This window comes from Sceloporus occidentalis, unplaced genomic scaffold (genome assembly GCF_023333645.1).
Source record: "Sceloporus occidentalis isolate IW3139 unplaced genomic scaffold, rSceOcc1.0.p SCAF_1, whole genome shotgun sequence".
Taxonomy (NCBI): domain Eukaryota; kingdom Metazoa; phylum Chordata; class Lepidosauria; order Squamata; family Phrynosomatidae; genus Sceloporus; species Sceloporus occidentalis.
In genome coordinates, this window is record NW_028316981.1 from 212,858,533 (window position 1) to 212,882,001 (window position 23,469).

At 40.7% G+C, this 23,469-nt stretch overlaps 1 protein-coding gene across 1 annotated transcript; it reads right to left on the reverse strand.

Moving 5' to 3' along the window:
- Nucleotides 1-1,868: 1,868 nt before the first annotated feature.
- Nucleotides 1,869-20,068, reverse strand: LOC149323340 (WD40 repeat-containing protein SMU1). Its single transcript, XM_089488801.1, has 12 exons — nucleotides 19,961-20,068; nucleotides 14,488-14,698; nucleotides 13,336-13,488; nucleotides 12,313-12,423; nucleotides 11,858-11,986; nucleotides 10,576-10,695; nucleotides 9,834-9,950; nucleotides 6,702-6,829; nucleotides 6,496-6,622; nucleotides 5,695-5,862; nucleotides 4,630-4,782; nucleotides 1,869-3,167 (listed from the first exon to the last, which is right to left on the reverse strand). The coding sequence occupies exons 1-12, from the start codon at nucleotides 19,984-19,986 to the stop codon at nucleotides 3,069-3,071; spliced, it is 1,542 nt and encodes a 513-aa protein (XP_089344927.1). The 5' UTR covers nucleotides 19,987-20,068; the 3' UTR covers nucleotides 1,869-3,068.
- Nucleotides 20,069-23,469: the final 3,401 nt, after the last annotated feature.

Sequence of the window (23,469 nt, forward strand, 5' to 3'; positions counted from 1 at the left end):
AAGAAAAGAACGAAGATATGAATAAGGCTTTGAAGCATGTTCTAGAGTCTTTTGTATCCACTGGGGTTTGTTTCCAAGACCCACCACCATGGATGCTCAAGTCCCATTAAATATAATGACAGTGTTAAATAGTGAGTGTTCCTTACAAAAAATAGCAAAACCAAGGTTTGCTTTTTGGAATTTGTATATTTTTAAAATATTTTCAAGCTGTGGATGCTTGAATCCATGGATTAAAAAAATCTGTGGATGTGGAGGGCTGACTGCAGTAACATTCCAGATGGGGAATTTGCTTTTCAAGCTTCCATGACCAGAATAAATTCAGTAAATGGTAGACTTTGGCCTGTTACAGACAGGCCAAAATAAAGCTGCTTCGAGTCACTTTGGAGGTATGGTATTTCAATGATGCATGAGTCCTAAGAGTCCAAAAGCCACACCAAAGCTGCACTCCAGTCCTTAGGACTGGAGCATGGCTTTGGTGCAGGTTTTGGACTCTTAGGACGCATGCATCATTGAAATACCATACTTCCAAAGTGACTCGAAGCAGCTTTATTTTGGCCTGTCTAACAGGCCAGAGCCATGGCTAGGTAGGGCTTTTTATTAAGTTTCCCCGGGCCTCTCCAAAACAGCAGTAACTTATCTAGAGTCCCAAAAGTGCTTTCCTTGATCCTAAAGTCACAATTTGTTGTTAACTGCCCTCGAGTTGATTTCGGCCCATGGCAACCCTGTGGGTGAGACATGTCCAAAACTGTCCTCCATTGCTCTACTTAGTTCCTGCAAACCTATACTTGTGACCTCCTTAATAGAGTCCATCCAACATGCATTCTTCCACCTTTCCTAGCATTATTGTTTTTTTCTAATGAGTTCTCTCTTCTCATGATGTGTCCAAAGTATGCCAGCCTAAGTTTTGTCATCTTGGCTTCCAGGGAGATTTCTGGCTTGATCTGCTCTAGGACCCATTTGTTTGTCTTTTTAACCATCTACAGAATCCTTAGCATTCTTCTCCAGCACCACATTTCAATTGAATGGATTTTCTTCCTGTCTTTTTTCTTAACTGTCCAGCTTTCACACCCATACATAGTAATAGGGAATACACTGGCTTCTACAATTCTAACTTTTGTGTTCAATTGCATATCTTTGCATTTTAGAATCTTTTCTAGTTCTTGCACAGTCACTTTTCTCATCCTTAGTCGTCTTCTGATTTTCTGACTTAAATCTTTTGATTTCCTAGTCACAATACTACCCTGCAATCTGCATGCAAAACAGTGACATAATATAGTTCCAAAGATGATCAACCTAATTTATATTGGTATATTCAATATTCGAGCAAAGTCACATATTCTGTCAGGCACACTAAATTACCTGGCAAGGATCTTGTTGATGGCATATGTTGACATAAGCTAAAATTATGCCAGCAAATGGAGTTTTTTAATATCACTTAACAAAATGCTCCAGGTAAGGCAGCATCTACCACTGGAGAGGGTGCCTGGGCAGTGTGGTTGCAGTCCCACACCAGAAAATAGATGCCATCCTCTCAAGTCTCCAATATATGCCACCTGGGCACAGGATCTTACCTACTATAGAGTACCATAATTTTGCTGGAAGAACATATAAAATGACAGGTTAATATGTTCAGTGTGGATGTCCATTTATTTTACAAAGAAAAAGTACCGTAACTATTGTTACAGAAAAGGAAACAATAGGGCCCGAACAGACAGGCCAAAATAAAGCTGCTTTGGGTCACTTTGGAGGTATGCTGTTTAAATGATGCATGTGTCCTAAGAGGCCAAAAGCCGCGCCAAAGCCATGCTCCAGTCCTAAGGACTGGAGTGCAGCTTTGGCGCAGCTTCTGGCCTCTTAAGATACATGTGTCATTTAAACAGCATACCTCGAAATCATTTTATAACTGGTATTATACACAGTTTTGGCAGGGTATCTCCATATTTCCACATTGGAGTTGTCCGTAGCTAGTGCTTGATAAACTTACCAGTTTCGTACTTCACAAATGCATCCCCATCCATGATGTTTGTTTTCCAGCTCTAAAAATGGTGTTTTGTCAAACACCCTTTACAAGCTAAATACCATATTTTTTAAAAAAATAAATGAAGTTCAAGTGTACCAGATGTCTTTGTAATAAATGAGGTTTTTATTGTAGGAGAGGCAATTTTAAAAAAAAACACCAAATTAATGAATTCAAATAAAAGCTGCACAAAAGCAGCTGCACAAAAAGATTCATAATAAAACTCGAAAAGAGTTTGATCACGGATGAAAATGTTTTTGAAGTGAGCTAGATGAAACTTTTACCTTTTGTACTAAGGGGCTAACAGAAGCTATAGTATCTAATTAAAAAAACAATAAAACTCTATGACTATTTTTCTGTAATAATCAGCAGAAATCAATATTCTGCCTGTAGGAAACTAAAGTCATTTATTTTGCCCAGAGCAAGAAGGGCCACAGAAATCTTGCCAAAGATTCTTGGAGAGGTCAGAAGATTTAACAATTAGGTGTTGCACATCAGTATGAAAAGTGTGGAGATGAGGCCAGTTCGCAGTCCCAAGCCCTTTCAGAAGGTAATATTTAAGCATGTGCTTGGTATTTCCACTGAAATTATTGAGATTTTTTAGGTATTTAGCTTTGGCTAGAACATACCTATGTTAAATACAATGTACTTGGACTTGGACAAAAGTTAAAAGTCAGAACTCTACTGCAATTATTTTATGAGGGTAAAGCTCTAGGTTTGCTTTCCTCAATTTCACTTTAACTAGATGTATATTTCCATTTTAATTTAATTACACACAACAAATTATGAAAGATTTCCCAATAAAACAATAAAAATAAATGTATCCTACAGAATGTTATTTGAAGCTGAACTGCTTTTGCTACTTGGCCATCTAGCTAGTGACATAGACACTAACATTACATTTCTCTGAAAAGTAACATGTTTCATGCTAGGGATGCCTATATAAAATTAACACTTTTGGACCAAACAAACCAGGGGAAAAACCCCTACCCAAGACACATACTTTCCTTGCATTCAAGAACCATGCATGAAATAGGATTAAAAATAAACTCTATGGTTTCCAAAGTTTCAGAAGTCCATCTTCACTGTAGGTAGCAATCAAATTCTGGTGGGGATGATGAGCAATACCAATTACATCCTTCTCATGGACCTAGATATCAGAAACAAAAATTCTTGAGTTACTAATATTTTTCCCCCAGAATACAAGCCAAATGAAATATTTGTTACTCTCCTAGAGTAAGGCAGAAATACGAGGGAACATGGTGCAGGACTTTAAGACTGAGATGAACAATAGTTTATTTTGTAATTCCCCTTCCCTCTGCCAATCTGCACCTTATGCATGGAAGAGAACACATGTTACTTGCTACTTCTCATGTTGTTTGTGGCTGCAGAATAACAAGAAATACCACAGGAAAGATGTTTGATAGGGAAGCCATGAAAAACAGTGGGTAATGTAGTGATGGAAAACTCAAGGACATGGGGAAAATAAAATGAAAGGAATCCTGAGCCAGCGTGGTTTATTGATTCTGGGTTCTGGGTTAGGACAGGGAGACCAGGGTTCGAATCCCCAATTGGCCACAGAAACAAAGGGTGAGCCTGGGCAAGTCACACTCTCAGCCTCAGGGAAGGCAAAGGCAAACCCCCTCTGAACAAATATTGCCACGAAAACCCCTTAGGGTTGCCATCAGTCAGAAACAACTTGAAGGCACACAACAACAATCCTCAGAAGCAACAGTTGAGGTGACTGACTCAAGTCAGTAAAATGAAATAGTGCTTGTGAGTTTCCAGCATTCTCAACTGCCTTTCTTGTTTGCCTACATAGTGTGCACATGGAAACAAGATCACTTGGTGATCAGGTGAGAGAAGGCCCCCTACTACTGTCTCTAAAGTCACAGGTAACTAGTACCCTCCCTCTAAATCTAAGTTACAGACAAGTTGCTTTTTGTCATCAGGTGATAATCTTTTGAACACAATGAAGTTCTATAAATAATATCCCTTCTCTGCATAGTGCCTTCTAAATGCTTTTTAGACCAAGGCCAATCAGCCCTGACAATTAGCTATGGTGGCTGGGGTTGATGGAGATTTCAGTCTAAAAGATCCCAAGGGTATCATGTTACAAAAGGCTGATACAAATGTGAAGCATTGCCATCAGAACGTTTTGATGATTAAGGCTAGAAATAGATGTTAAAAATGACACATGGCTGCTGCCAAAGTCAAAACACCCAAATTTCTTCTTCCCCCGTTTAAAAGCTGAGGATGTGCACTGTGACCTCCACAGATAGCAGACAAGTTAGTTGAGATGGGAATTCTATTGACATACTATGCATTTTGCCTCAAAGGGGAGAGATGTGAGGCTATCACTTTTGGCAATGATCATGCGACAGCTGTTTTAAACAATTCTGGCCTTATGTTTAGTTACCATGCAGTTTTCAAAGATGCCTCCCAATGAATACATTTATTTTAAATGAGTATGTATTGTGTATGTACACCTTTCTTCAAAACAGATTTCTAGAGACCAAAGATCCAACCACCTGCATTTATATTGCAACATCAGAACTGAATTTGTGTACAATATTTATACAAAGTTTCTCAACCCCCCCCTCGATACTCACTGTCAGAGTTCTCTCCAGCTTGCCAGTCACTGTACTGAAACAGTAGAGCACAAAGTCTTCACCCACACAGTAGATCCACTCGCCTCGAGGAGAAAGGGCACAGCAGACAAAGTCACCACCTTCTCTCTTACCAGAGCTGAAGCTTCTCACAATCTATGAAGTCAATACATTAAGAAATTTAAAATCAGCCACCACTGCACAGTTAGAGATATTGTGGGACTTTCGCTGTAATGACTTCTTAGGGACAAGGAATAAAGGAAAATACTAGCAGTTTCCCATATTATATGAGAGCCTTATTATTGGCCAAGTCTCTCTGATTCTTCAGCCTGGCAGGCAAAAGAGAGGTCGGAAAGAGTGGAATGTATACATTAATGCTGATTTGCCCTTTTGATGCAGCATAATAGCTAAAGGGGTGAAGTATGTATTGTGCAGGACATCTCAGCCAGGTATCACTAAAAAAACCACTTTTCTTTAGGCTTCAGCATAGTCATGAAAATTTGCAACACAGGGATATTATCAGCCACCCTTTATTATTATGTTGCAAGGATTTTAGACACAATATGTGCAAAATGCTTTAGACAGTTAATAGTATTGGAGGGGGTGGGGGACAAAAACAAAGCAGCCTTATTGGAGGCCTTTAGCTATAGGAATTTATGACCTTGTCAGATGACAAGATTCCAGAGGAGAAAGGAAAAGGGAACTGTCAAGGATTATGAGCAGATGTTTTTTGCTTTGACATGCACAAAGGTAACTGGGTCTAAAGGAAAAGAAAAATACTGATGAAACATTATGACCTTCATGACTTCAGGATGCACCTCTTCCAGCTGAGAATGTTAATCTTTGCTTATTGGTATTTATCCAAAACATTACTTTGTATCCTAGTGCCACACTAGAGCAATATTTCATCACAGTAACTTAAAAAATATCTCATTTTAGGGAAAAAGAAAGAGTGATAGAAGAATTTGATTTCACCCAGTTAAATATGTCTATAGAATCCTTCAAGTCTAGAGAAAATTTAAACTCTGCCCCCAATCATTTCGAGGCTATTGGCCTCCAACCACATACTTGTCCTTGCATGTTCATAATGACCACTGTATTTGATCTGTTGCAAACAACAAAGTGCTCTGGATTTTTAGGCAGCAGAATCACACTGTTCACAGTGATGTCTGTCCCAGCTGTGCTACCAAGCGATTTGAAAGTGTTACAGCACTCTGTAGTCTTCATATTCCAAACCTGGCAAGTGGAAAAAGAAAGAAATGAGGACTGGTACAAATAAATGTTATGTAAACAGTTCCAGGATTCCTGTCACCCACTAGCATGGAATTCAAACTCTGTAAGTGCATACAAGTTGTGCCTTGTGGCCAGAGCACTATGTTTCAGACTTGCACTCCAGATCCCTGCAATAAACAGACTCTTGCTACACACATACCTGCATATTGCTTGTTAACAATGGCATACAACACATTCAAAATAAAAATGAATAGTTAGAATTTTAATTCAAAAAGTGAATCCACAACTGGAGGTCAAGTCCTCCAGTGCCTTTATTAAAGAAAAATACAGTCTGCTAAACAAGAACTTTAAAACACTGCAGCTTTTCTAGGAAACAGCTCAGGTCAAAATGAGATTTATTTCCGGAAGACATGCATTTTACAGTATCTGAGAGAGATACAACCTGCAGAGAAGTGAAACACTAGCAAGTGGTGTTTCCATCACTTGAGTATGTCATTGTACAATGGTTACTCTATTTCTGTAACTTCTGCTGGTGAGAAAGCTATTTACAAAAGGCTAAACAAGCTTCCACTTAAGCTAGTCAAACAAGCAAACAAAGAAACACGTACAGCTGCCCAATTAAAAATCCAAACTTACTTTCACAGTACCATCAGAGGATGCACTGATAATGTAATGCCCATCTTGTGTAAAAGTGGCTTCATTAACAAATGAAGAATGACCACGGAATTCTTTGAGAGTCTTCCCAGATTTCAAGCCATGGATCCTGTTGCAGCATAAAAGCCACAGTAAGTGTCACTTATCCAAGTCAGGCTGAGCAACAAAACTTTACAAATGGAACATACCTGATTGTCTGGTCAAAAGAGGCACTAAGAATCTGGCTGCTGTCCTTTGAAAAACTCAGGCACGTGACACCTTTACTATGGGCTCTTTCAAATCGCCTCAGACATTGCCCACTCTGAATCTTCCACACCTTCATGAAAATTTTAAAAGATGTTTTAAAATGGGAAACATCAGCAAGTGGAAATTTCTTATTATTATTGTCTAACTGTGCTGAATCCCAGTTGCACTATCCAACAAATCGTCATTTCTTAAATTAGAACAAGTGAGAAACTCAAGCTGGGAAGGGCCCTATTTTCCACTGACTGCCTGAGGTTATTAAAAATGGAAGAATCCCTCCACACATACAGAACATTGTGGATAAAGAGGCTAACTAAACAGAAATAGACAACTGAAAGTAATTATTTTGCACGTTAGTATTTAAGCCAACCTTGCAAATAGATCTACAAAAGTCCCCGGCCCCTAGGTCTTCTTTCTAACACAAGAAGAACTGTTGGGAAAACAAATATCTGGGGGAGGGGGGAATAAATGCCTTTTCATTTGCTGAATTTTCCTGGTTCATCATTTAGACACAATGCTTAGTCTTCTCAGGCAAACAGATATTTACAAAATCTGATTTATTAAAAATATATATATCAGAAATCAGCCGCATGATACCCTTCAGTATTTTGGATTTCAACTCCCATAAGCCCCAGCCAATGGTCAAGATCAACAAACCTCTGAAAAAGATACACACCAGAATGTGACCATTTTCATCCTAAGGTTCATTTGTTTTCAGTGTGCATTATGTGTTTTGTTTGTTTATTCATTAATAGTCTGCCTTTTCCTCATTACTGGGACTCAAGGCAGCTTATAAAAGTTAAAAAAGCATGCTCACTTTGGCAGCATATATACTAAAAAAAAGGTTAAAAAAGCACAGCTGAAACATTCACAAGTCATAAACAGAAACATACAAAATGTTATTATTAAAATAAAAGCATTGCTAAATTGCAATTAAATTGCCCACAGGATTAAAACCAATTAAAACAAGTCTATTTATATTTGCTTGCTAAATTTGAAAGAGCAGCATTAAGGCTTCAAAGCACATAATCCCACCAGGACATTTCAGTTCTGAGAAACTAAAACAGATTCAGTATCATCTTGTACATTTACATTTTCAAAAGCAAGAACAATATATAACTTCTGAGTCACTTAAGACTGCAGTGCCCAAACTGTGTGTGGCAAAAGAAAGAGAAAACAGACAAATGTGAAGCCCAAATTCTCATCCACAGTGGAAGCTGCCCATAACATTTCTGTATGTTCAATGTCACTGCCAATCACTGTTTGAAGGGAGAGAAGACAAGCAATTCTGCTGTTTATGTTTCCCCATTAAGGGTCACTGCAGAAATAATGCAGTTTGATACCACTTTAACTGACATGGCTCAATGCTATGGAATTCTGGGAAGTAGTTTGGTGAGACATTTAGCCTTCTCTGACAGAGCGTTCTGGTGCCACAACTACAAACTACAATTCCCAGAATTCCAGATGCAGACTGGATTGTTCAAATTGTTACTGATGCCAACAAGCAGCAGAATTATCTGCCTCTAAGTGTGTCTCCCTATAATGGCCCTTATCAGATGAGTCTGGAACTGGGGGTCTTCAGCACTGGGCGGTTCGAATTCACATTATTTCGCACAATACCATCATACCTGGGAGCCCCTCCGAATTGGCATGATTCAAATTGGCCAATACGCATTCGCGCGAAGTGCATTCAGTGCAGAATGTTTTGTCACACCGGTGCTCAACATGAGGATTGGCCGATTCGTATCGGCCCCCTCGCACATGCTCAGTGGTGCCCTGCATGGGTTGCGACCTTAAACGCTTCCGGGGTGAAAGGGGAGGTCACGTCATGACAGCCCGGTAAACAGCTGGAGAGCCAGTTCATGCACATTAACAATCGCGATACAATGTGCCCTCTCTACATTCCTCTCTGTTTCCTCTCTACATTCCTGCTTGGTTTTAACGTTACCATGACCTTCCCTTGCAACAAATTAGCAATGCCCGGTTGTACGTGTGTGTGTGTGAGTATGTATTCTGGGGGGGGGGGGGGGGAGGACCAGTTCCAGCGGCTGTCAAAGAGGCTGGATGGCCATCTAAGTAAATGGGGATGCTTTTTTCCTCCTCCTCCTCCCGGCTTGGGAGCCAGCATAAGCTGCATCCCAAGAAGGGAAGAGGCGCGGGGCCGCTAGAATCGCGGCGATCGCCGCCGTTCCAGCGGTCCCCGCCCCTCTTCCCTTCTTGGGATGCAGCCTATGCTGGCTCCCAAGCCGGGAGGAGGAGGAGGAGGCTGCCGGAACCACGATTCCAGCGGCCCCCCGCGCCTCTTCCCTTCTTGGGATGCAGCTTATGCTGGCTCCCAAGCCGGGAGGAGGAGGAGAAGGCTGCCGGAACCACGATTCCAGCGGCCCCCCGCGCCTCTTCCCTTCTTGGGATGCAGCCTATGCTGGCTCCCAAGCCGGGAGGAGGAGGAGGAGGCCGCTGGAATCGCCCCCCCCCCCCCCCCCCGCTTCCCTGGAACCGGCAAGAGGAAAGACCCACCGGAAGTTAAAATTGGAATCTGGGGGTCTTGCGATGGAATTCAGGATTGGGTAGTCACACCAGACCCATTCGCACTGAGATCGAACAGAGCCCCAATCCAGGATATTGCCAATCCCCTTTTCAGCGCACTGGCCAACACGCTCCAAAAAGAGGAGCCAGTACGCATTCAGTTCGGCATCTCGCGCATTCACGTGAGTTCGGATTGGGCCATTCGAATGCTGGTATGATGGTATTGTGCGAAATAACGTGAATTCGAACCGCCCAGTGCTGAAGACCCCCAGTTCCAGACTCATCTGATAAGGGCTAATGTCTCACTGCTCTGTGTTTACTGCCTTGCCTTAAGGGGGAAAAAACCCCTGCAAACACTCACACAGAAACACAGAGGTGGATCTCTGTGTGGTTGGCTATTTTTACTTCTTCTGCTTTTAACAGGATCATGTGCTTTCAACTTTAACTCATAAAGAAGTTCACACAACCCTTGCATGTTTAGAAACATGGTTTAAGACAATTTTGCTGGACTAAGACCATCTTGTTTGCCTCTAGTTTCCCACACTACATACCTTGATCTTCCCATCCTGTGCTCCAGTTGCTAACATTTCAGTATCCCTACTGAAACACATGCATAGCACTGCATCATCCATCATCATGAAGTTATCCTGTGCCTGGTACTTCAGATCCTAAACACAGCAGTGAACAAAGTGTCAAGCACCAAAAAAGGAGACAAAGAAAAACAAAACAGCAGTAGGCAACAAGTATAAAATTAATAGGAGCTACCTAAGGCTGATGCATGTTAATGGTTTATCTATTTAGTGCTGTTTTCTATGTTTGAAAATTAATCTCTAAGTCCAGTTTTGTTACCAAGATTCAATCTTCCATTTTCCTAACATTTTTTAATCAGCCTCAAATTTAAATATACATAGGTTACATTGTATTAAGTAAAAGTTTACTGACTTAAAATGATATAAGTACTGAAATGTATTTTTGTCAATATAGGAGCTTGAATATGGGCTTCTTTGAAAACTCTCTGTTAAGTATAGAAATATATTTGAGACAGACCTAAATTTACACCATAATGGAAACCAGTAAAAGTAATCTATAAATTATGACAAATGACAGAACATTTTGTTGTAGTTTTAAAACAGTAATTGTCTATTGCAGAAGTGGGATATGCTTTGACATAATATATCCTAACTTCAAATTCAGCTTGACAAAAGTGCAGAAGTAAATATTGCTTATTTCACCTGAATTTGCTTATTTAACACGAAGAGCATTCAACAGTCCATTTGACAGCCAAGATTTTACCTTTCTGATTTTTCCAGTGGTGAAGTTCCATACTTCAATGAATCCATCAACAGAGCCTGTGACTAGATACTGACCATCTGGAGAAAATCTAGCACATTCCACATGAGATTTCTGGCCAAACTGTTTTAAGTGAACAAAAATAAAAAATTTCTGCATTTTAAAATAATCTGCTACTGCTGTTGTTGCTGTAATACTGTCCTAGACTAAACAGTCATAGCTTTCACATATTAGTTGCCTAAGTCAGCTGAATACTTAAAAATAACAAACTTTTTGAATGAAAGAAGTAAACTTGAAAGACACTCATAGTAAGGATTCTGTACTACCTAAAAGCAAGAACAAATAACCAACCCATTCCGTATCTCATTTGACAAAAGATAGTTCAGACTTTATTAGCATGCAAAAATGAGTTCAACGCTGTTACTATTAAGAAATAAAATTCCAGAGCGCATCAACCAGCCATGTTGGCTAAGTCCAGTAAAACCCCAACATGGCAGCCCTCACTTCTACAGCCAATGTTCAAAATGGCATAATTATTCTTCATACATTGATCATGCATGACTATATCTAGGGCTACAGATACAAGGGAGAAGGATTTCACCCCTTTTCCTGACTCCTCAGCTGCAATTTTAAACAATTCACATTTTGGCCCGAAATAAGAACATTCTACTCAGCAGGGAGAGACCTGTAATTATGCTGATATACTAGGATTTTGTAGATGTTTTACTCTTTCTAACTCTCAGAACTGACTTTCTTATAATGCTATATATATATATATATATATATATGTCAAAAGGGTAAGAATGACACTTTCTACTAGTAAAAAGAATTAGAGGTACTGGAATTAAAAACACATGAAGGCATTTATAAATGAGAAATTTACAGATTAAAACATTTTAAACATATTAAACATATTAAAATTCAATTAATATTTTTGCCATTTTATCCTGATATAGGACAGTAGATTATCACCCAAATCCATAAAATAGTGAAACCTTTATTAGGCCATCCAAAATGAACATTAGACATGTTGCAATGTGGTACCATACTTTGCTACATGGCCAACATGGCTACCCCAGGATACATTATCCTGATATAAATATTATCATCATTGTGTATATAATCAGTCTTCCCTCTGCCAATTATGGTTACATGCCTGGCCATACCCATGGGGGCTCTACATCAGATGGATTATCTTACCTGTTTCATCTAAACAAATCTGCAAATCTGCTGAGGTTCTTTAAAAAAAAGAAACATTCTTAGTAAATGATAATTAGGGACCCACCTTAATATGCCTACTCAGTTGTGTGGGGAACTTTTCTTCTTCAACATCTTTAACAGCTGCTTTTCCTCTGAACAAATCAATTGTCATACCAGGAGGGAGCAATCCCTGATGCTGTTGCCATTTCAGAGCCTGTGCAATTAAAGATGATTAAACAGAAGATTTTTTAAAACAACACCCCCACCCCCATCCCCACAAACAATGTGCCTAATACTGGCCAGTCGATATATACAGACTGTCCTCAGTGAAAGTCACTTGGCCACTATCATCCACACCATGCTACAGGAGAGGTTGTACAGAGCTAGATTTTCTATTATTGAGACTTATTAAATCTGTCCCATGAAAAGTCACATTGAAAAGTGAAGTAAAAGTTCAAGGTTTAGCTAAACTAGCATTTAGAAATATGGAAAATTCTCTATTTTCAATTTCACATAATATAAGTCTAGGAGGAAAAATACCTGTCCCAATAATGCCATAAGACGAGATGGAGGCACAACACTGACTTCACCAGCCAGAGCTTGGGCAATGGCTGCTCTCCGCTTCTCTTTGCTGCTCCCATCTGGGTATGCCTGGCAGAGAACAACATGAGGACTACTAACTTTCTTCCTAGAAACTTTAAACGCACCAAGATATTTCCATCTATTATTTACTGAATATATATATAGCAGTTGTACATTTCAGTACATAGGATGCAAACATGCAGACAATCTACATTAGGCACACATACATAGATCTCTTATAAGTCTTTGGAGGCTTTGGAGGTGTTAGGACTAACTAACCAGAAAATGATAGGTTTTATCAACTTGATACCTCTCCCAATTTTGAAGCAAAATATTACAACAACAACAACCTTCTTCTACTTAATCTCTTCCACTTACTAAAGTAAGCATTTGTTTTCCAAATTATATCTTCCTTTGATTCAGATATTTATAAAAACACTGTCAGGTCTAACATTATGCAGACACATTGCAATGAAAAAAGAATATTGAAATTATTGTAAATTATGAATGACAGACTTCAAAGATATAGCCATGTTAGTATGGATCAGTATGCAAGGGATCTTGCAGCACCTTCAATGCATCTGATAAAGTAGTTCCATGAAATTATCGCACTACACTTTTATAGTGCTGCTATTCCACTTTTACTGCTCTGTATTCTGCATCGGTATCCTGTTGCACTCTGGGGCTTACAGTTCAGTGAGGCCTAAGAGCTCTCTGGCTGAGAATTCTAAATGCCCCTCAATAGATGCCAAATCCCAGAATGCAAAGGAAGCAGCAAGACCAGTAAAAGTAGAATAGTAGCACTATAAGAGCATAGTGCAGGAATCTCCCCAGTCTACAAAAGCTTATGCTTCCTACATCTTTCTTTCAGTTGATTTCAAAGATATTACAAGATCCTTTGCATATGAATAATAGAGTTCATCAAATGAAACAGTAAACTAAGCAAAACCCCTTAATATAAAATTTAAAAATTATACATACCTCACGTGGATCAAAATAGGACCTAGCCAAAAGGTTCTCAAGATGAATGTATCGCTCTGGCTGAGTCTGCTTCAACATGATCATTGGATCAGTTTGTCTCAGAAGACTTCTAGCAGCACCCAATTCCCGAAGCTCTATCAATTCCAGAACAACCTGAAATATCAGGAATAATAGTAACATAAATAATAGCACATCAATAAAAGTTTAATCTTTACTTGCATCATATTTTACTATGAGTTATAGAAAATTAAAACATTGGGCTGTTTAAACCAAGCATCATACAGATTACTGAAGTGGGGTAGCAAAAGCTGCAAGCCAGAGGAGGTATGTTCAGTTGGCCATGACTAAAATAGTTATTAGTCAACATTAGAAGAGTCACTCCACAAACTCTATCCATACGTAAAGACAACTTCAGTTTCTCAACAGCTCACGTCTCTGTTTACTGATCTCCACGTGTGGAAAATATAAGGGAGAAATGCAGACAAGAGCACAAACAAAAATCTTCTACAGGTCTTCCTGTCACTGTAAACACTAACTATATTGAACAGGAAATGGCAAGAGTTGAAACAGTGATAATCTCAATGACACAATATAGTTTAATAGAGCTCTGGTAAATTGTGGGTGTATGATTACCGTAGGTTGGTATTCAGCAGCAGAAGCAGGACTGTTTCTACTGTGCTTTATGAATGCTTGCCTCTACAAGTTATCTTGCTAGATCCATTCTTGGTATTTAAAAGATTAGAATACGTATTCTATTTATTCTGCCAAGATTTTGAAATCTACAGGTTGAACACAGTTTCATTGAAATGCCATTCCTCAAGTGTTATTTTTCAGTGTTATACATCTACTTTTAAAATTTATGCTCCGGGAATTTATTATGAGTGTTACCTCAATACCTCAGTTACTTCAACTGTTCACTATATTCTCAAAAGTAAGAGAAAAATATACAGCAAGCAAATAAAACAGTAGAAGGAACTGGCACATTTTCTGTATCAATTAAATGTTATTTTAGTCTAGACACCAGTTATATTTTGAAAGAGTTAAAGCTATAAATATATACTGCTACTGAGTATAAACATAGGACACAAAGTAAAAGACAATTGGTTTATTTTCTTGCATATAAAGATGCTATGAGATATGAAGAGTACAAACCTGCTCATACAGATCAATGAGTGTTTTGTCAGGCAGCTTCAATGACTGTATAGCCTGCAGTACTGTATCCCAATGACCACTGTTAATGTCCGCCACAAAGCTTTCTATGCTGTCCACCGTATTCAGAGACACTGTGGTTTCCTCCTGCAGAGTCGCCAAGGCACGATGCAAGCTGTTCTCCTTCAGATACTGCATGATTAGTCGGATGACACTAAACAAAATACGTGATGGGTATAATTAATTAGTATATTTCTTTAGCTTGTTTCACACAGAGACACTCTTTTTCTCATACACACACATAAAGAACACAAATTACCAGTATCCTCTAATGCATAAGTCACTTCTAAAATTATCAGATCCTTCTCCAAAGGGAAGCGATGCAACCAAAGCTTAGTAATGGCACATGTAACGTCACCGAAATATACAACTGAAACTTCCAACTTACTCCTCTAACTTCCCCTTATTTCAAAGTCAGCTAATAAGAGTCCTAAAGAAGTACAGTGCGTCCGCCCTACACGGCTTTCACCTTATGCTGAAGCCACACAGCAAAATAATGAATGGCGTGCTCTCCCATGCCATGAGCATGAGCCCCATTATATTCAATGGAGCTTGAGCATTTGTGTTTTTCGCCTTACGTGGGGAGGGGGTCCGGAACAGATCCCCCACGTAAGGCAAGGCTCCACTCTAATACTACTTGATTAGTTTGAACAGATATTATCATCATTTCTGATGCTAAAGTATTCTCAAATGAAAGAAAAACTAATAGCACATAACTCAATTTACAAAAGAAAACAGGTAAATGTGCTGTGCAGTCTCTAGTTCACCTCTCATCTCAAATGCGCAAACAGAAATGGCAGCCTCAGGCAAAACCTTTTAACCACAAACAACCCACTTCTGAAATACGGGGATAATAATTCTAGTCTTCTTTCCAAAATGAGACTAAGGCTTGCTACAATAATTAGAAATAATAATGTTGTTCTGGAACAACAATAAATCAGCTCTGTTATCAGAGGAAGCCAAGAGAGAAGGCAGAACAAGATTCAAGTTACAGGAGAATAGAACTTCTTGACAGTAAGAGCTGTTTGACAATAGAACGCACTCCCTTGGAGGGTGCTGGAGTCTCTTTCTTTGGAGGTTTTGAAACAGAGGCTGGATGGCCATCTGTTGGGATGCTCTTATTGTATAATTCCTGCATGGCATGGGATTGGACTGGATGGCCCTGGTGGTCTCTTCCAACTCTATGATTCTAAGATCCTAATAAAAAAGTAGCTTGTGCTGGAACTGAAGATTGCCCCTTCTGCTCCTCCGTGTTGTTGTGAGCTTTCAATTCATTTCCAACTTATGGAAAGTGGTATAGTGGTTTTGAGCATTGGACTATGACTCTGGAGATCAAGGTTCAAACTCCAGCTTTATCATGAAACCCATTAGGTAATCCTGGGGAAGTCATACTCTCTCAGCCTCAGGGAAAAGCAATGGCAAACCTTCTCTGAACAAATCTTGCTAAGAAACCCCTATGACAGGGTTGCCTTAGTGTCGTCATAAGTCAGAAACAACTTGAAGGCACACAACAAAAAGACGTTGGAAATGACTTGAAGGCACACAACAACAACAACAACAACAACAACAACAACAAAGGTGACCTTACTGGGGGTTTTCTTGGTAAGATTAGTTCAGAGGTGTTTGTCTTTGCCTTCCTATGGTTGAGAGAGTGTGACCTGCCTAGAGTCACCCAGTGGGTTTCATGGCCGAGCTGGGATTCGAACCCTGGTCTCCACAGTCCAACACTCAACCCACTACCCTAGTCTTGCTCTCATCCCATCTCAAAGGGAGCCATGTTTTGTGTAGTACTATGCAGTGTTTTGTGTTCAATATTCTCAATGGCGAAAGAAATCAGAAGACTGGGAATTGGGAGGGCAGCTATGAAAGAACTAAAAAAGATCTTAAAGTGTAAAGATATGCAACTGAGCATGAAAGTTAGAATCGTGCAAGCCATTGTATTCCCTATCACCATGTACGGATGTGGGAACTGGACAGTGAGGAAAGCGGAAAAGAAGAAAATAAATGATTGTGAGATGTGATGCTGCAGAAGAGTGTTGAGGATTCAATGGACAGCCAAAAAGATTATCAAATGGGTCCTTGAACAGATCAGGCCTAACTCTACCTGGAAGATAAGATGAGCAAGGTGAGGCTGTCATACTTTGGACACATCACGAAAAGGCAAGACTCACTGGAAAAAAACAATAATGCCAGAAAGGTAGTAGAAAGAGAAGAAGACCACATGCCAGGTGGATGGATTCTATTAGGGAGGTCACAGGTATGAATTTACAGGACCTGAGCAGAGCAATGGAGGGCAGGGAGTCTTGGAGGTGTGTCATCCACAGGGTGTCATGGGTCGCGTCTGACTAAAGGGTAGTTAACAACAACCAATATGGGAGAAAATATGTCTGTATGTGCCTTCAAGGCACTTTTCCACTTATGGCAACGCCATTAATTTCATAGGGTTTTCTTGGGCGTTGAATCCGAACTGGTTTCGTCAGTTCCTTCCTCTGAAATACAGCCCTACAGCACCTGATATTCCTTGTTGGTCTCCCATTCAACTCCTAACCAGGGCTGGCACCGATTCGTTTCCAAGAGCAGACAGGATCTGGTGCCTTTTGGGAATTTAGTCTTTCGCACTACAATATTATAACATTGAAACCAGTTACCTGCTTTGGAAAGCAACACCATTGCCACGCATTATTCTCCCAAAGGATCACACTGCAAGAAGTAATGTTACTATAAACCAGCTACTTCCCAGCTCTAGGCCAAAATTTGGAAGGGTTCAGCCTCCGTCCAGAGCAGCTCCAATTAAACCAGGACTAGAGAACCTGACTTCTGAAATATAAACTTATTTAAATGGCATAGGGAAAGCCCATGTAGTGGTTTGAGTCTTGGACTACGTCTCCAGGGAGACCAGGGTTCAAATTCCCCCTCAGCCACAGAAACCCCCCAGGTAACCATTGGAGATGTCACACTTTCTCAGCTGTAGAGGAAAGCAATGGGAAACCCACTCTGAACAAAGGTTGCCAAAAGAACCCTGTAGCAGTGTTGTCATAGATTTGAAGGGACTTGAAGGCACACAATGTTCATTGTTGTGTGCCGTCAAGTAGCTTCTGACTTATGGTGGCCCTAAGGCGAACCTAACTCGAGGTTTTCTTGGAAGGATTTGTTTCAGGGAGGGGGATTTGTCATTGCCTTCATTTGAGGCTGAGAGAATGTGACTTGCCCAAGGTAACCCAGTGGCTTTTATGGCTCAGTGGGAATCGAACTCCGGTCTCCAGATTCATAGTCCAGTGCTAAAATCACTACACCACTCTTGCTATCAAAAAGGATAAATGAGATCCAGCGTGTGGTTTGTGTATGTGTAGTGGTTTAGCCTTAGACTTGGTCTCCAGGGACACCAGGACTCAAATCCCCCATCAGCCACAGAAACCCACTGGGTGACGCTTTGATTCTGTGTTCCTGTGGAGGATCTAGAAACCATAAAGTCCTATGAAGAGAGACTTAGGGAGCTGGGTATGTTCAGCCTGAAGAAGAGGGTTATATGATAGCCCTATTTATGTATTTGAAGGGGTGCCACATTGAGGATGGAACAAGTTTGTTTTCTCTTGTTCCTGGATCTAGTCACATTACTGCACTACACTCTGCTTTGGCTGCCTCCTGTTGCATTCTGGGATTTGCAGTTTGAGAAGGAGCACTTAGAATTCTCAGCCAGAGAGCTCTTAGGCTTCACTGAACTACAAGCCCCAGGATGCAACAGGAGGCAGCCAGATCAATAAAAGTGAAATAGCCGCACTAGATGAGTGTAGTGCAATAATCTAGTAGGTCATGGAGCAATGGATGCAAGCTACAAGAAAAGAGACTGGGAAGAACTTCCTGATGATAAAGGCTGTTTGACACTGGAAGACGCTCCCTCGGAGAGTGGTGAAGTCTCCTTTTTGGAGGGAGTGCTTTGATTGCGAGTTCCTGCATGGCAGAACGGGGTTGGACTGGATGGCCCTTGAGGTCTCTTCCAATTCTAGGATTCTATGATCACTGGAGATCAGGGGAGACAGAGGCTGGATGGCTATCTGTCAAGGATGTTTTGCTTATGAGGTCCTGTTTGCCCTTTTTCTCCTACAGATTGGAAGAGAAATACGGTCCAAAACACAACACAGTAATAATCCACTTTGAGACTGACCGCTTTAACTGCCCAGGCTCAGGCCTTCCCCAAATAGCTCACTTGGTCACCCGCTGACATGAATTACCATATGGAATACCTCAGGATGCCCATCTATCGCTGATTGATTACTTATTATTATAATAATTATTATTATAAGTTCCTGCAAGGCAAAATGAGTTTGGATTAAATGGCCTTGTGGTCTCTTCCAACTCTAGGATTCCATGACCCTTGATGAAGTCACATCCTCAGCCTTAGAAGAAGGCAACAGCAAACCACTCTGAGCCAAGCCTGCCGGACTCCCATTCAATTCCTTGTCAGTCTCCCATCCAAGCCCTATCCACTGCTGCTCCTGCTTAGCTTCCAAGGTTAGGCGGGAATATGGTGCTTCTGGGGTATTTAGGGTGCCATGAAAAAAAAACCAAGAAGAAATGGGGTGGCTTTCATAGAATCAGAGTTGGAAGAGACCACAAGGGCCATCCAGTCCAACCCCATTCTGCCATGCAGGAAATCCAATCAAAGCATCCCCAATAGATGGCTATCTAGCCTCTGCTTAAAGACCTCCAAGGAAGGAGACTCCATCACCTTCCGAGGAAGTGCATTCCACTGTCGAACAGCCCTTACTGTCAGGAAGTTCCTCCTAATGTTCAGGTGGAATCTCTTTTCCTGTAGCTTGCATCCATTGTTCCGGGTCCTGTTCTCTGGAGCAGCAGAAAACAAGCTTGCTCCCTCTTCAATATGACATCCTTTCAAATATTTAAACAGGGCTATCATATCACCTCTTAACCTTCTTTTCTCCAGGCTAAACATCCCCAGCTCCCTAAGTCGTTCCTCATAGGGCATGGTTTCCAGACCCTTCACCATTTTTGTCGCCCTCCTTTGGACACGCTCCAGTTTCTCAATGTCCTTTTTGAATTGTGGTGCCCAGAACTGGACACAATATTCCAGGTGGGGCCTGACCAGAGCAGAATATAGTGGCACTATTACTTCTCTTGATCTAGACACTATACTTTTATTGATGCAGCCTAAAATCGCATTGGCCTTGTCAGCTGCCGCATCACACTGTTGGCTCATGTTCAACTTATGGCCCACTTGGACTCCCAGATCCCTTTCACACCAACAGCCACCATTTCCACCAGAGCTGGGACAAAGGGGCACCTTAAAAAAGGTGGAGAGTTTAAAGGGGGGGTTTAAAAGGTAGCACCATGGGAGGGCAAAGGGCAAAGGGCAAAGGGCCAGGCCTCCCCCGGGAAACCAAGCCCCGCCGCCTCTTACTCCGAGGACTCGATTTCTATCGACATCTTCTCCCTCTAGGCGACCCCCGACGCCACCAGCAGCACCTCCAAAAAACCCGGAAACGGAAACCAGCGCTACTTTCGGTCCTCCAGACATCCACTTCCGGGTCAAACCCTCCCTAGAGTTATTCTCAAAGATTCTCCTAGGTTGCCGACTTCCGGGTCCCGTTTGTCCTTTTTTTTTTCTTTCCCTCCTCCAAACTGGAAGACAAATGATAAATCCAAAACAATAATGATGACAATAAGAAGAAATAATCCAGTTTGAGACTGCTTTAACTGTCCTGGCTCAGTGCTAGGGAATCCTGGGAACTGTAGTTTGTTGTGGCACTGAGAGAGGAGGCCTAAATGCCTCAAAAAACTACACTTCCCAGGATTCCCTAGCACTGAGCCAGGGCAGTTAAAGCAGTCTCAAACTGGATTATTTCTGCAGTGTGTGTTTTGGAGCCAAAGCAATCATTTATTGATTGATTTGTTTTCTAAGCAATTTTTAAAATTTTGCTGAGCCAGCCTTCAAACCCTGGCCTGCAGAGTTCAGTGCTCAAACCACTACACCGCACTACTGTTTTAATCACAGCCCTCTGTATGTTTTTACCATCTGAGTTTTTAATTTGTAATTCTTTCTAAGGCTGCATCCACACTGGAGAAATAACCCATTTTGACACCACTTTAACTCTTTTCTGGCTCAAGACCCCACAACAAACTCCAACTCCCAGAATTCCATAGCCTTGAACCAGACAAGTTAAAGCAGTGCCAAACCAGGTTATTTCTCCAGTGTGGATGCATCCTAAGTAGCCTAGACTGGAAAAAACACATTGGTGTGTTGAGGTAGTCCTCACCTGATACAAGCATGTCTTTAACTGGAAGCATACATGCTAAGTAATCTGAGAAACTGCCCCATGAAGTTGGCCATTTGTAGTGGGAACAATTTAATAATGTTTTTACTCTAATAAGACGTCACTAAAGTAGGCCAGTAAATACACTGACCATTCTAACATCTGGATAATCACGTATGGTTTGAAATACAGGAATGCAAGTGATTTATTTGTCTGCTGACAAATCAAGTTAACACTGATGGGCTGCAATGATGCTTGTTGTGTTTTAGGAAGATTATCACACGGGGTTATAAAATGGGAGAAAAATTGAATGCTCCCATCATTGTAGTGCAATCGCATGAGGATTTTCACACAACAATTCACTCATCCAGTACTTTTCATGTGAATAACCTGGAATTGTCCTGTAACTTCTCATTAATGGGGAAACTCTGTGAATGATTTGCCAACAGAGCTTTGTTCGCACTATTGCAAAGGTGCAGAAGCTAATAACTATGCATTTGTGCTATTGGGGAGGAATTTTTTCCAGACTGCGCTTCACCACAGCCAGTTCTGCTCATTGCTACAATCATTTTCAGAGTAGATTTCTGTCTTATTTTGAGGTATAAGGCACTGTTTTATTTGAACTGGATATATATCATGTTACATATAGAAATTTTATTTTATTCTGTTTGAGACAGAACCATATTTTTCCGACATGTGCAGTAGCGCAATAATAACGCATGCACAAAACATCTAATCACGATCGACTTTTGTATGCAGAATGTTACTGCATTTTTGTTTCGCTTTTATTTTGTTGTTATAGCGCGATTGTGCAACTGTGCAGAACAATAGATCACAATAGCATTATGTTTCCGTTATCTTCCAGTAGCACAATTCTTGTGGAATTGGCCCTAGTGTGATCATCTCCTTAGGAGATTATCACATGCGGAGCGAAGCAGATCACCATCCTTATCCCATCCTTATCACGATTGCGCAAAAGCATTTCAGAGATGTCACACTTTGTCCCATCATTTAAGTGGAACTGTATTAACATGAACTCCCATTAATACAAAATAACAAGACAATTCTACTTCAGTGACAGGACAATGACCGGATAAGTGTGACATCATGTAAAAGGCTTTTATGTGATCATGGTCAACTGCAGTTTAATGACAGGATAATGACTGGATAAATGTCTAATCTCTTTAGACTATGACTCTGGAGATCAGAGTTCGATCCTCAGCTCAGCCATGACACCCACTTGGTGACCTGGGGCAAGTTACATGGTCTTAACCTCCTCTGAATAAAACTTTCCAAGAAAATCCCATGATAGGGTTGCTTTAAGCTTGCCATAAGTTGGAAATGAAACAACAACAACTGAGGGGGGGGAAGGAATCACAGTATAAATAAGTGAAAAAATGCACCTAATAATAATAATAATAATAATAATAATAAACTGTTTATTTATAGCCTGCTTTTCCTGGGAGATCAAAGCGGGTTACAACAAAGTACTACACAATGTACAAATTTACAAACAGTATCCACATAAAAATCCATATGAATACATCAGATTATTAAAAACAAATTAAAAATACAAGATTAAAAGCCACAACAATAACTAGCTAAAAATGCTCGGGTAACAGGGAGAGAGGAGGAATCATGAAACAAAGGCCTCATTCCCACTTACTATTTAACCCAGTTTGCAATTCGCTTTCGTATTGGATCGATGAATCAATTCCACACGAGCATCATACCCACTATGAAATGGGATCTTTTTAATCCTCGTTGTTTTCGGGGGGGGGGGGGGGGGGTTCAGACACAATGATCAACCCCACTAGAATTTGCACTGTGCGCCACTCGATCCATTCGTTGTTTTTTTAATGCCAATCAAGCTAATCAGATCACCACGTCATTGGTGACACAGCCAGACGTCATTTGGGTGACATAGCCATGGCTAATTTCGGCGACATGAGAGGATCCTTTGTGGTGCCCCTCCTCCCCAAATACTTTCCCTGTTTCTGACCACTTCTGATCAGTATAAAGACAGAAAATTAAAAAACCACCACTTGCATGGGTAGACAAAGGGCAGCGCTCAAAAAATGGCGGATTTCAAGTAGCTGAAGGCTGGATGGGTGACACGCCCTGCTAACCCCTCTACCATAGTCCCTCCACTCCAGTGAGATGGGATTCTGACCTTCAGGTCATTTCCACTTGTTGAACACATTTGTGATTTGGTTCTTCTCAAAAGAACCTCTTGAAAAGTAGTGTCAAATAAGAACGGGTTTTCTGCATTTACCCCACTTTTAAAGAACTCTATCGGATCAGAATCGGATCAAAACCGACTTCAAGTGGGGATGATGGCCATATAACCTGGTCTGTAATTGGATTTAAATCATAGTGGGAATGACCCTAACAATACATACATAAGGAACTTTCATAGGAGTTCAGATCTAAAAGAGGCATGTACAGTATAAAATATGGAAGGAGGAGCAAACATTAAGGAAGAATACAAGGAAGTAGCCAGTATTTGTGGGACAGCTACAGCCCAGAATGAATTTATGCTTGCAAGACAAGTTTAAAATAATAAAAAAGAGAGTAGTGACTGTGTTCAGAGCAAGAGGAAGAACAATAAAGCAGTAAGTTTTTTGCATGGAGAAGATAAACAGTTGCTAACAGG